This window comes from Eleutherodactylus coqui, chromosome 2, assembly GCF_035609145.1.
Source record: "Eleutherodactylus coqui strain aEleCoq1 chromosome 2, aEleCoq1.hap1, whole genome shotgun sequence".
NCBI classification, from domain to species: domain Eukaryota; kingdom Metazoa; phylum Chordata; class Amphibia; order Anura; family Eleutherodactylidae; genus Eleutherodactylus; species Eleutherodactylus coqui.
In genome coordinates, this window is record NC_089838.1 from 178,307,850 (window position 1) to 178,322,462 (window position 14,613).

The window sequence follows — 14,613 nt, forward strand, 5'->3', positions numbered from 1 at the left end:
TATATATTTTTTATTTTTACACATTTCTGGATGAATTGCAGGGAAGGGCTTATATATTTAACCCCTTCCCGACAATTCATCCCGCGATCGCCGGCAGCCCATTGCTTTCAATGGAGTCGGCTGTATTGCCGGCTCCATTGAATTCAATGGTCAGTGCTCGTTTAATCGAGACGAGTACCGCGTGGTGCTCGTCTCGAGTAACGAGCATCTCGAGCACCCTAATACTCGAACGAGCATCAAGCTCGGACGAGTATGCTCGCTCATCTCTAACCTTGATCCTTTTTACCTGAGCACATAGGTCGTATTCTAATTCACATGGTCAGTTTTACGTGGCTGTTCCAGAGTGAGTTCTGCTAGCAGTCTGGTGATCCTTACACCTGAAGGTAATGCTACCAATGTATTTTACAAAGAGGTCCTTCACTAATCCGGATAACTGAAGGACATCTTATAATACAGGTATTATGAAAATGGTTGATATAATAAAGAAATACCAACGATATAGGATAAAGCTAAAGGTGTATAACAAGTTAAATAACGATGTGTTAGCAATATAATAATTATGAAGATAGTTACTATTTGTATCATCTAGAAAATGTAATACGAATTTCACGAAGTTGCAGGTAAAAGCTAGTTCTATTATAAAATAATAAGTGCTGTCTAATGTGAGTTTCGTTTATTGCCTTACGAGGCATTTTGTTATTAGATTTGTTAAAATGCCAAATCAGTACTAGTTTTACTATTACTACTGTCTTTTATATTGCCTAATGCCAATCAAGATCTATAAAAAGGCATGCTTGTTGTTATCATTATGTTCTAAAACTTCCATAAATAAAGATTTGATAAAAACTCAGTGTATTATCATAGCCAAAGCCTATACCTTGTACAAGTGAGTACAAAATTACTTAATGATCATGCACGGATTGTAAAATACAAGTAGGCTTCCATCTAGTGGATAAAAATGGTAAAACGTGTAGCACAAAAAGTTTAGGTTTATAGTACTACAAAATGTGTTTACATTCCCACATGAAATGCTGAATGACATAAAACACAAGATTGTAGCTATCTCTGGAAAAGCTTCGTAAATACTTCAAATATTTACAACAGTCTGAGTCTTCTACAAGTGTTGTGCGAGTTACTTATAGCAGATTGTCAAGTAAATTTTGGATAAAGTAGTAAGAGAAACTGTGAAGAGGAATTGTGAAGTATGTGGCCAAGCTAGTCCTGCTTAGTAAATGCTGAGATTTTGTTAAAGGGATGCTCCATAAGTAAAAAAATATATATCTACCAGCAGAATATGTAAAATTATTTGAATACAATGTTCTTATTGTTACAACAGCAAGCAACTGGCTGCAGAGGTAACGTACGCCTTGTAAGCAATGATGGCTGTGGGGACCGCAGGAGCATCAGCACTTGGAAGACACTTTTAAATAGACAGGTAGTCCACGCTTTGTCAGGCTGGAGAGGAGTACGGTACAACATTTGGCTGAAATGCTAACAGGCAGGCATACTGTATACGCTACAATGTGTCATACAACCGATTACACAGGTCTACAAACAAACATTTTTTGAGACTTTTTTAGATGCAATAACTGATTTTGTATATTCCGAGTGAATGAATTACAGAAATTACTTCCATTTTCCTGTATCACATCAAGTTTTTAAAATATCTTTGGCTCACGCCATACCATTGGAGCCCCAAAACTAAGTGCCTTTATCTTTTCCTTTGACCAGTTTCTCAGCTCTGCAACACAAGCATGGCACACTTTATGGGGGGCCCACGGTTTATCTTGATCCCCCAGCTTCATTCCAAAATAAGAGAAATAAACACTTTTAACAAATGAGGTTATGCTCGGTCTCTGTGCTGCGATCATAAAACGTCCACAAATATAACAAAATATACTTGGATCATTCGAGCACTTCCTTCTTTGCATATTTATAGCACAACATCTATACTAAAACAGGTGAAATAGACCACAAACCCTCTTCTAGACATGCATTACGATATCTCACTCAGCACTGGTTGATGTAGCTTCTACCCAGTGTCCACACTTACAACAGTGGAACGTGCTGCCGGCTGATGAAATAAGGTCGTCTGCTGTAAAAAAAAAACAATGCAAAATGAACTGAATTAGAGAGAATGTTTACTTTCAAATACATGTGTGTTCCTACCGTATTTCATTGGATATATTGTTTGTTTTAAATATCTTGTTAATCATAATTACTGAAATGATTAAAAAATGGAATCTAATAGGACAAAAGTAAGGGCATTTTTGCATTCAGGAGAACAAATTACATGTAATACAAGAATCAAAAACAAAAAAGGAAAATCCATCTTGACCTGTGTAATCTAAATGAGCAAACAAGTCAAATCTCAGTTTCTCAACATCCAGTTCAGTGCCAGATGGTTTTGTGTAAGCATGTCATTTGCTTTCAGGCCTTAAAGGGATTGTCTAGGGTTAGAAATCATTGGCTGCTTTCTTCCAAAAACAGTCATCTATCTATAGATTATGCTTGGTATTGCTGATTAACTCCATTGGTAGTGGTACTACTTTTGTATAATGGCAGCCATGTTTTTATAATTCTGCAGCGCTCCTTTAATTGCTTACTAGAGATGAGCGAACGTACTCATTTCGAGTAATTACTCGATCGAGCACCGCGATTTTCGAGTACTTCTGTACTCGGGTGAAAAGATTCGGGGGGCACCGGGAGGCAGGGGGAGTGGCGGAGCGGGGGGTAGCAGCGGGGAACAGAGGGGAGCCCTCTCTCTCTCCCTCTACCCCCCACTCCCCGCTGCAACCCCCCACTCACCCACGGCACCCCCCTGAATCTTTTCACCCGAGTACGGAAGTACTCGAAAATCGCGGCGCTCGGGTGAAAAAGGGGCGTGGCCGAGTAGGCTCGCTCATCTCTATTGCTTACATTTCTGTGTTGAAATACTATGCTGCAGCCAAGTGCACTAGGATGACCTGCACATTTACAAGTGTGAGGCAGGATTCCAAGTTGTACATGTCCGTGTACTGTCCGATCCGCGCACACACTGCACATTGGAGGTCCTACTCCTATCTGTAAAAATGGGAGGGGAAGGAGGGGGGGGCGCTGCTTAGGTGGAAGGGTATATCGGCCGGCCCTGAAAACACCGGCCGATATATGCTCATGTAAATAAGCCCATACTTTTATTTTTTCGTGGAACACATACCACTGCATGTTCTAAAAAATTTTTGACATCCTCGTCTTCTTTCTGAATAGGTAGAAAAGTATAAAATAAATTTCTTATTCTTGAAAACTCTTTACTATCTGTTGTTGTAAATATTACTTTGTTTGAAATGCCCTTCTCTTTATATTCTTTAGTATACAATAAAGAATTTCTTCCAGTATTTTTGATCTTGTTGTTTGCTTTGTTTAAGATATGTGTGTTGTATCCTCTCTCCTGTAATCTATTGCAAATGTTCTTCTCTGTTGTGCTATATGTTTCAGAATTGGTATATATTCTTCGGGCCCTAATCAATTCTCCAGTTGGTATTGCCTGAATAGTGTGACATGGATGGCAGCTAGTGGCCTTCAAGGTGGTGTTCACAGAGCCTGGTTTGCGATGTAATGAGATGCTGATATTTCGTTTAGAAGAATTAGTCTTCAAACAAGGATCCAAAAAAGTTATCATATTAGGATAATGATTCAGCGTGAATTTCAGATTACAAGAATTATTAATATAATTTAAAAAATCTTGGAATCCTATAGAGATGTCTGCACTGGTCTTCTCTGCATAGACTTAGGCTGCCTGTCCACGGGCGTTTTTGAAGTGCGTTCCCCGCGGCGATAATCCGTCCGCGAGGAACTCAATGTACGCTTTCCATAGCGTTGCTATGGAAAGTGCAGCCCCCCCCCCCCCCCCCGTCCACGAGGGGAGAATCATAGCGATTCTCTGCTCGTGGGCGGCAAATCGCAGCATGCTGAGAATTGTCGCAATTGTCCGCGGTCAGCTTATGTGTCAGAAAGGCTGACCATGGAGATCCGTTTGCTGGCTCCTGCTCCCGGGCGACGGAGATCCGCCGTGGGATACCGCTACGCCCGCAGACAGGCAGCTTAAAGGGTCAGAGTACATACTATAATCCCAAATAAGGATTCTTCCCATCACGCCATATACAAATTGGCTAAGGTGGGTGAGAATTTAGACCCTATATGGGCATCTAACAATTGCAAAAGAAAATTGATTATTAAACATGAAACAATTATGTTTCAAAAGAAATTCTGTGCAAATTATAATAAACTCCTTCATTTTGTTCAATTTAAGGCTTGCAAGCATACAAACTAACATCATCTTAGTTGCCTTGTCTATCTCATATTTGGTCTTTTTTTCATTTAGGGTGGCATGAGATATTTTGTGAAGTGCTTTACTAAAATCAAGATATACTATATCTACTGCATTGCCCTAATCAACCCATCAGTTGATGTTCCATCTACTTTCTACTTTTCTTCAGAATTTTTTGTCTTTGTTCTTTCTTTCCACTTCTAATAACAAAGTTCTCAATTGTATTTATTAGTATATTTTTACCTGGCCTTTCACTTCCCTTCCCATATTGTTCTAGTTTCAAGCTCTCCTAATGAGTGAAGCAAGGCGCCCACCAAATATATGCTTACCTGTCTTTGCAAGGTACAACCCGTCTCTAGCAAGTAGTCAGTCATATAGGTAATTCAGTCCATGGTCTAGAAATCCAAATCCTTGCTGACAGCATCATTGACATAGCCAGTTGTTCACCTCTAGAATCCTGTTCCATTTTCTTATTCCATGGCCATCCACTGGGAGGATGGATGAGAAGACTAAGTATGCTTCTAGTTCCTTCACCTTCTTTGCCAGGTCTTCAAATTCTCTGTAGATAGTTGCAAGGTCCTTTTTATGATATGCCCCAATATGTATTAGTAGGAATGGGTAGTAGCCTGTAGAACTGAAGAGTCTTGATAACCTAACAGACACATCTTTGATTTGCCCAATTTTCTGTCCACACTTTACCAGTTAAAAAAAAAAAAGACAATACAGTTTAGTGTGATCACAGCCTGAGGGAATGAGACTGCAGAGGGAGCTGCTGCTCTGAAGGCTGTAGCTTCAGCTAGAATCTTGGCTTTAACCCCTTAACGCCACATGGCATAAGTTTACGCCCTGGCGGTGGGGTACTTAATGCAACAGGATATAAACTTACACCCTCTGGATGGTGTGGGATCAGAAGCTGAGCCCACGCCATCCTGCAGAGGTAGCCGTCTGTTACCAATAGCCAGCCTCCCACTGCAACAGCGATTATACATAAGGACAGCGACCCCCGCTGTTAACCCTCTTCACGCTGTGATCTATGTGGTTCGCAACATGTAAAGGGTTCACAGAGGGAGGGCGCTCACTCTGTGACGTCATCAGATCCCCACAATGTAATCGTGGAGGGCCGATGGGTTGCCACGGCAACAGGACATGATGCCACATTGAATGGAGCAATGGCCAACGATGCACAGCTATATTCATTTCAATGGGGCTGATGGAAATACCTGAGTGCTTGTACTCAGCTCTCTTTGGAAGTCCCATTGAAAATCAATCGTACAGCACAGCCCATGCATGGTTCCAATCAATCTCATTCTCACGGAGGAAGGTGCAGTCCACAGTGAGTAGGGCCATGGAAATGGTACATCCGTTCTCGGGACTGGTGGGGGTCTTAGTGGTGAGACCCCCACTGATCAGGCTCTTATCAGCTAACCTATGGCTATGGTGATTAAAGGTAATTCCGGTGCAACCCCTTTAAGCAATGCTTTAGCTGTGGCTTCATGCAGTGATGATTAAACCTTTACATTATGAGGACCTCACATACAAACTTTCTCTCCTTTAGAGAGAGGTACATTACATTTAGTACTCCTTGTCCTCAATTTACAGGAAATAGGTAGCATTTTCTGTCTTGCTTCATAATGGTAAATAGGATATATGGAAGCAGCCAAACACAAGGCTGCTGCACACATAGCAGATTCTCCCATAAGGGGATTTTATTACATATCTTCATTTTCAAAATATTATGTGCTGGCATCTATTTGAAAATCTCAGTGGACTATAAGTTGGAGTACATTAGGTATTTAGGAACGAGTAACTAAAATGTAATAAATATGTAAATAAATATAAATACATTTAGTAATTTGTAACAATTACTAAAAAGAAGAATGGAACAGCCAAATAGAAAATGTCAGTATGTACAAGTCTAGACCACTAGATGGCAGCCGTGTGCAATGCAGCCCTGTTTAGCGTGTACTGTATACATGTGTATAGCAGCAGGCCGAGTAACATTGCTAGCAGCTACATTCACAGAAATGACCATATGCAGAGGAGAACATGAGGGGAAGGATGTTGATGGTGCCACATTCAGATGTATCCATTTAATGGAGCCAGTGATGAATGCTGTACAGTGACACCTACCACCCATTTGCTTTTATGGCCTCTGTTAAATTGATACTTTTTATTAGTGTCCTGATAGATGCAATAGCCTAGTCTACTATGCTACTACATCCCTTTTTTCTGTGGTGTACTGATGTATACCTACCAGATGGAGGCCAAAAGAACACTCTTTTGGCCTCTGTCTGGCAATACAAGGCTTTGGATACTGGAGCCTTCCTGACAACCAAACTTAAAAGTAGAGCTGTAACAGCATGGAGTGGTGGGTACAATTGACAGCGACTGGAATCAGTAAGTACAGTATAGGGGTTAACTGGGCAGCAGAGAAGGCACATAATTAGCAAACACTGAGCAGCAAAGCAGGCACATGGCATTGAGTAGGATAGTCTCAATGTGATGACGTCCCATAGACCACCCGTGGAAAGCTGGAATTTTACCCTAATATGGCCATTCTGTGGGGTATGGATTATAGTAATAGGCAAACTATTTCAGGACAAGACTAATGCAAAATAAATACCTATTTATTAAAAAGCATGAAACCTGCAGTTACCACAAGAGGGAGCCAAAGGGCTGTCTGTATGCAGTTTAGAGAGACAAAAAAACTGTTCTGGAAGGACAGACGCTTGCTGGGACAGGGAAAGAAAGGTCTTTCTTCCTTCTTTAAAAAAAACAGTAGAATGTTCAAGCAGAAGGATAGAGCTTGAGATTGCTGCAAAACATTTATTTGCAGAGGTAGAAATCATACAGTCAAGACCAGCTGTCCTGTGCCAGGACACATCAAGATTGTGCAGCGAGAGGAGATCCAGCCACAGAGCAGTACAGCCACATTGAAGTCACGACAGCGATAGATCGGAAAGACAATCCTGACTGGGAACAGACCTGTCGAAGGAGGGTCAGATATTATATAAGCATGAACTGGGGAGACAAGCCCTGACAGAGTTAATTAGAAGACACAAATAGAGACTAATATATGGACTCACCTGTTTGCTTGTAGCTTAGTTGCTAGAATTCTGCATTCTTGTACTTGTTGCACCGCTGTACAGTTCCAGTGAAGCATCAGTAAAGGAAATATTTGTTAACCATTGCCATTGTTCTCCAGAACCATCTTACAGCCCACATATCTCCTCCACTGGTGGCCCACACTCCCTCAGGTGTTTTAAGAGTGTAGATATGTCTGATTACTGAATTACAAGTTGTTTTTTTACTAATTCATATATTTATCATAAATAGAATGAAAAAATGCGAATGCGTGAGCATACACAGACAAACACACACTTGTAATAAAAGTTGTTCCATAGATGGATGACCCCATATCTTTCTAGAATACACTGTCCTGTTAGTGGAAAGTCACCGCTAACAGAATGTGCCGACATGATAAATTGTACCAACCCTGATAGTTTCAGTCTCAACTCTGCTACATCTGTCTATCTCTTCTCTCTCATGTGAGCAATTCAAGCTTCTAACTAAATGGAACAACTGTTACGTAGTCTTCTATGTGGATAAATACAAACTTGATGTATTATTCAAGCAGCCTTACAGATCAATATTTCAGTTCCTAAACATAGTCAAGTATTTGTCTTTTTTGGCCCAGAACATTTTTATTTGAAGCATTTGTATAATAAAAGGAAATTTGCTTTTATCTGGATGTCTGCTATCATATTACACAGAAGAACATATTAAATGGTTGGACAGGGGATTTACAAGAGGACAATGTGACTCCAAACTGACTCCAAGGCTTTGATGCTGCCCCGCAATTTCCTTTTAAGGGCTTAAACAGATTGGGGTGATTTTGACCCTTTATGCAGCCCTAAAAATCACGGCCTTATATGGGACGAAACAAAACTATTGATTTCAATGGTTTTGTTTCTACTATCGGGATTCTTCTACATGCAAGAAGGATAGGGCAGGACCTATCTCTCCGTTTATTTTTTCAAACTCGTACATACCGGTACTAGTGCAGAGTTTGAGTAGTCCGGAAAAAAGAAACGGTTCATGCAATAAAACGCACCATAGAAGCAAGCATGTTAGCGCATGCCGCATGTGTTTTTGCCCTAAGGCTAGTTTTACTTAAGCATAATTATATATATGAGTAATACAGACATTTACAGATGATATTGTATCAATAGGTCATCAGTATTTTATCTTTGCCTTGGTATTTACTTCCATTGGTTTCAGTTTCTACTGGGCAAAAAACTGATCCTTCTTTTGCCCAATAGAAATGAATACCAATAAATGCATATAGAGAAGCAAATAAAGATGAAATGGCGCAGAGAAAGCGGTCTGTCTGTTACACCACTCAACTATTGTGCCCTCCAGCCAATTCTGCTGCGCACCTGAAACATGTGATCTATTAAAGAGAAATCAGGTTATTTCTCCAGTCTCATGGATCATTCTGTACAAAGGGTTGCACCTATGGCCCATCATTTCTGAGTTTTTCTGATTTGCACTATTACTCCCCCTTGTACTCGGTGGTGTCATTTGGGCTGGCAGCACCTCATTACTGCTTTCTATTAAATCTCTTGCCTTTTACCAACTGGACTTTATATTCAGCTGCAGTTGCTCCAACCCCTCTATTTTTTGCCTCTTTTGATGCATAGCGTAACATAGTCTGTTAGACTGAAAAAAGACCTATGTCCATCCAGTTCAGTCTATTACCCCCAATGTTGATCCAGAGGAAGGCAAAAAAAAACAATGAAATCATATGATATTCTGTTTATATGTAATGTAAGCTGATGTGATTGGTTCCTATGGACACCGCCACCTTTTTCATTTTAGTCCTCTGTTTGCACAATACTCATTTAACACGCAATGCAAGTGTATTATCTAATCTAAAATTGCAGTTTCATGAACTTTGATCTCTAATGATGGACAGGAGTTTTCATTACAACTCAAGTTACTGGTAATTCTATAATTATCAGTCAAAGTACAAAAAAACAGTATAAAAGGAACTTGTGATGTTAAAATCATCCCACAACTCCGTCTGGATTTTCCCCAACAGCAGAACACCATGTGCTGCAATGCAACATGCTGGCTAACAGCGGGATCTATCATTGGGGCACTGCTGGCTATTCTTGGAGGGATCTTAATACCTGTTGGAGACATCATTATTAAAGGAGAAATAGACAAGGTACAGTAACATGATGTGTTATTACAACTACGGTAGACCTTTAGGAGTGCGCTGGATCAGTTCTAACTATTTGAATAAAATCCAGAATTTTCTGTGATTACAGGATTTTGTGGAGACTTGCTAAAAATGTATTATACAATATGTGCTATGTACCACTGTGCTTTATTCCATTGAGATATATCAGGACATCCATGTCAGGACCCACTAATGCCATTTTGAATGATTTGCAAAAGAAATTATATAAAACAGTCTTATATAGAAAAGTGAATATTTTCTCCATTGACTTCCCAAGACGGTTCCATACGCAGCAGTTGTGGTGTGCTGCTGCACTACGGTTTTTGTTCTTATATTGCAAAATTCAGATTGCATGCAGCAGGGTATGTATATATATATATATATATATATATATATATATATATATATATATATATATATATATATATTAGGCTAAATTCAAACATGCAATTTTTGTGCAGTTTTTTTTTTTTGCCAAAACCAGGTGTAAATAGAAAAGGTAGGCTATGTATATAGGAAGACATATTTCTCTTCATCAGTGTTTGGCTAAAAAACTTGCAATGAAAGCTGCCTCTAAACATAAACCAAAAGCCACATCAAATTATACCTGTACCTTCCGTCAATGTTTGATCCAATCCCATTTTTTTGAGGAGAATCAATATATTGCTGCATGAAATTCCTATATATATATATATATATATATATATATATATACACACACACATATACATACACACACAACATATATAGCTTTAATAGTGATTTAACGTTGTAATATTACCTTCCTATAATAGAGATTTATTGTATTATTGCCTAGTTACCCGTATTTGCTGTGTTGATATATTACTCAGACAGTAGTATTTTGTATCAGTATTTTGCATGAGTATTTGTAAGCCAAAACTAGGATTAGATCTAAAATACAAAAGAGGTACAAATCTTTCTAATATGGTTTCCCCTGTAGGTTCCCCTCCTTGTTTCAGCTTACAAATACTTAGTCCACTCTCACATAAACGTTTGTAGAAGCGCTGTGTCAGATGATGCAGCATTTTACAGTGTTAAGAGTAGCGTTTTACACGTCTTAGGGCGTTTTTGTGAGTGTTATTTTGCTAGGAGTGGGAAAAAATGGTGACGTCATCAGGTTGCTTTGCCTGCGTTGTTACTGTACAAAATATGCAGTAACAACACAGGCAAAGTAAGTCGATGACGTCACCACTTTCTCCCTCCCAGCCCCATAGTAAGCAGCGTTAAAAACACTGTACACAGCGCTTGACAGCAATTTTAATGCACCCCATTCATTACAATGGGCGATGCAGGGCGTCCAAAATGCGCTGAATGCCTGCATTCGTTTTAGCGTGTGTTATAAACGCTGTCCTAAAACGCTAGTCTGAGAAGCCCCATTGAAATCACTGCCATGTGAAAGGGGCCTAAAGGTAAGATCACACATCATGGAATTAATCCACATGTGACTTCATTGTAGATTTTGGTGAGGACATTTGTGCAGATTTCATTTTGCATTGCAATAAATGAAATCCACGGTGAAAATCTGTCGCTTTTCTGTGGATTTTCTAATTCCCACCATGTCTATTTTCCATCTTGTATTTCCCCCACTGTAAGTGAATGGGTTTCCACACAATTCTGCAGTGCAGGAGAATACCCAAAGGACGGTGTCAAATGGGTGTAGACGCTTTTGTGCTGTAATGGGCATTGCGTATTTCTGCACGCATGTTTTACTGTACTTTCTGCATGAGAAAATCATGCGCATTTGTGTGTGCAAGAAAAAATACGCAACCATGTTCCAATTCATTGAAATGGGAAGTTAATTTAGTTAGTTCAATATGTGCTGTATTTGTGCGCAAATGTACAGGGAAATAAAGCACTAAAATAAATAGAGCACGGTGCGTATTTTTTTTGCATGCAAAATACACTTATATAAAACACTGTGCAAATACGTTCATGTGACATAGGTCAAAGGGTGCCTTTACATGGGCGAGTGCAATATCACACCTGCAAATCCACAATTCCTATGTGAGTGCAATGTGTTTTGCAGGAAAATCGCATCACATTTGCATTGCTGCACTTGAAATTTTCAATCACATGTTAAACACAAGTGAAAATATTAATCCCTATCGGAGCAAAAACACATTTTATCGCACCTGCATGAAACTCGCAAGCGAGTTCGGTGAGATTTTCTTTTTGCTCCGCAGCTTTTTAGGAGTCTCTGTTGGATTTATTTGGCTATCAACCCCCTGCCACAGAAAACTGTATATATTTGGGACACCACCAAGGAGATCCCCCTGTTTCCACAATGGCCGTGCAGAGACTATGCCTCTGCTAGATAAGGCTATTGTGCGCCCCCGCTTGTTGGGATATACTGCTGTGCCCAACAGTATACTTTGTCTTTTGCTGCAATTAGACTTTTTTCTGTGCCATTTTGCAACAATGACTCCCCCGTGCCACACTGCATGCTGGACATTTGGGGGAAATTGCCATCACGCCGCAGTCTTAGGCCTTAGTCAGACGGGTGTTTTTTCACGCGATTTGCGCATGCGCATGCATCCGGCGATTTTTTAAAACCATTGCTTTGCAATGGTATCGGACACATGAGCGCTTTTTATGCGCTGGTCCGATAAATTATAGAACAGAAATCGCAGATCGCACCTATCTGCGATCTGCGATTCCTGTTCTCTTCTCTATATGCGCTCAATGGGGCCGGCGGCAGCAGCGCCGACCCCATTGAGAACATATAGAAGACAAATCATTCTTCTCTGCCACAGCTGTAACAGCTGTGGCAGAGAAGAACGATGTTTGCCCATTGAATTCAATGGAGCCGGCAATACAGCCGGCTCTATTGAAAGCAATGGGCTGCCGGCGAGCGCGGGATGAATTGTCGGGAAGGGCTTAAATATTTAAGCCCTTCCCTGCAATTCATCCAGAAATGTGTAAAAATAAAAATATACTCACCTTGTCCCGGCAGACGGAGTTCAGAGCGGCCGGCCTGCAGGGGGTGTGAGTCAGACTTGCCCCTGATTGGCTCACCGCTGAGCCAATCAGAGGCAAGTCTGACTCACACCCCCTTCACACCCACTGCAGGCCGGCTGCTCTGAACTCCGTCTGCCGGGACAAGGTGAGTATATATATATTTTTTATTTTAACACATTTCTGGATGAATTGCAGGGAAGGGCTTATATATTTAAGCCCTTCCCGACAATTCATCCTGCGCTCGCCCGCAGCGAATTGCTTTCAATGGAGCCGGCTGTATTGCCGGCTCCATTGAATTCAATGCGCTGGACAGCTCCGGCCCGTTTCTAATGAAACTCGGCTAGGAGCAGATTTTTCGGGCGTTTTTTTTTTTTTGGCCCCGGTCACGCGATTTGCGGATGCGCATCCGTCATGCGATCCGCAAATCGCGTGAAAAAACGCCCGTATGACTGAGGCCTTTAAGGCACATTCCCCAATAATATATGTTACAGTTTTTTTATCATATTGAGCTGCCATATACATCATCCATTTTCTCTTGTGTCCTGCCAGTTGCGTGCCCATTTGCCCACACATTTGTGACAGAGTTGTGGCCCTTTGTCTATTTTCTGTGACAAAACCTACATGACGGCAATGTGTGAACAGAGCTGATGGCTGATGTAGAAATTATTATTAGTTTGCATTGAGTATCTGTTCCTTTTACACAGCAAGCTGTTCTTGAAGAAGGAACCCTCGCCTATGAAAACTGGATAGTGCCCGGAAGTCCTGTCTTTAGACAGTTTTGGTTCTTTCATGTTTTAAATCCAGCTGACATCATGAATGGATCAAAACCTAAATTACAGCAAAGAGGACCGTACACATATCGGTAAGCACTGGTTTTATTTATTGGTCTTTGCCAGGTAACACCTGCTGATCATTGTGTTTTTAAATGCTGTGTCTCTATTGGCTAAGATTTTACTTGTGATGTATATATGTCTCTGTGTATCTGGGCTTTGGTGACTTGACAAAGGCTGCGGCGACAGCCGAAACGTTGGCATCAAGCCCTGGCGTGGCTTTAATAAAGATGGAATTCTTTTAACTATATACATAAACAGATGCAACAATATCAGTTCTGCTTTCTTTATAATCTATTGAGTTTCATTTGTATTGTTATAGGTCTCCTGTCATCAGTCTTTACCAAACTAAATCAAGAACAGCGCTACAATTATGATAGTCCTCTCTTTCCCAAACTTATTTTGATGTGTGTGTGACTATAAATGCATCGTTGAGGAATTACAGTTTAAAAGTTTTGCGTGCCGCATGCAGATCATGTAGAGTGGTCCAATGGGAGGAGCGAACCATCTCTAAAGCTGACGGTTTTGCCTAAAAGTGTACCTCTCTTGTCTCTTATGTGGATGATATACTAGGCATCTATGCAGCACTGCCAAGTGTCACGACCTCATCCACCAGCGCATGCGCAGATCATCGGTCCCACTGTGAATTCTTCTAGCCCATAGACAAACTCACTGCACATGGATGATGCCTAGTACATCATCCACATCAGCAAACATGAGGGGGATAGACTTCTGGACAAAAACATCAGCTACTTGTGACAGTTTGGCCTGCTCACCAGATTTCTCTACATGATTTGCATGTGACCAAGGAAACATTTAAACTGTAATTCCTCAGGTCTGCTGTTATAAACACACATGACATAATAACTTTGGGAAAGTGAGGAGCAGTATAATGGCAGCTCTGTTCTTGGTTTAGTTTGGTGAAAATTGATGACCGGTTCCCTTTAAAATCATCTATGTAATATTCACAGGGAAGTTGAGATGTACAGTGCAGAGTTGTTTAGTAGGGTCCTCACTCGTATTGGTATGGTGGTGGTCACTGTGTTAAATGGTAATTTACTTCTTTCAAATAACATACATGTGGCTCTGTAGGGTTAACAGGTCGAAGACAGATTTTTGTTAAACCTACTGAATCAAGTAATTGGTGATGACCAAAGTCCGCAAGTTCTCTGGTGTTATCATCAGCGTTCATAGTGCGACTTTTTCTCCAGTCTCCTTTCCTTGGGCACTTGTCTACCCATGACTCGTTC

The 14,613-nt window shown here is 40.6% G+C and overlaps 1 protein-coding gene across 1 annotated transcript in view; it reads left to right on the top strand.

Moving 5' to 3' along the window:
- The first annotated feature begins 9,419 nt into the window (after positions 1-9,419).
- The window catches only part of CD36 (CD36 molecule (CD36 blood group)), a 55,331-nt gene continuing 50,137 nt past the window's right edge, over positions 9,420-14,613 (top strand). The window contains exons 1-2 of the mRNA XM_066589905.1: positions 9,420-9,539; positions 13,238-13,395. Coding sequence (XP_066446002.1) covers positions 9,420-9,539; positions 13,238-13,395 — 278 coding nt within the window. The remainder of the gene's footprint in view (positions 9,540-13,237; positions 13,396-14,613) is intronic.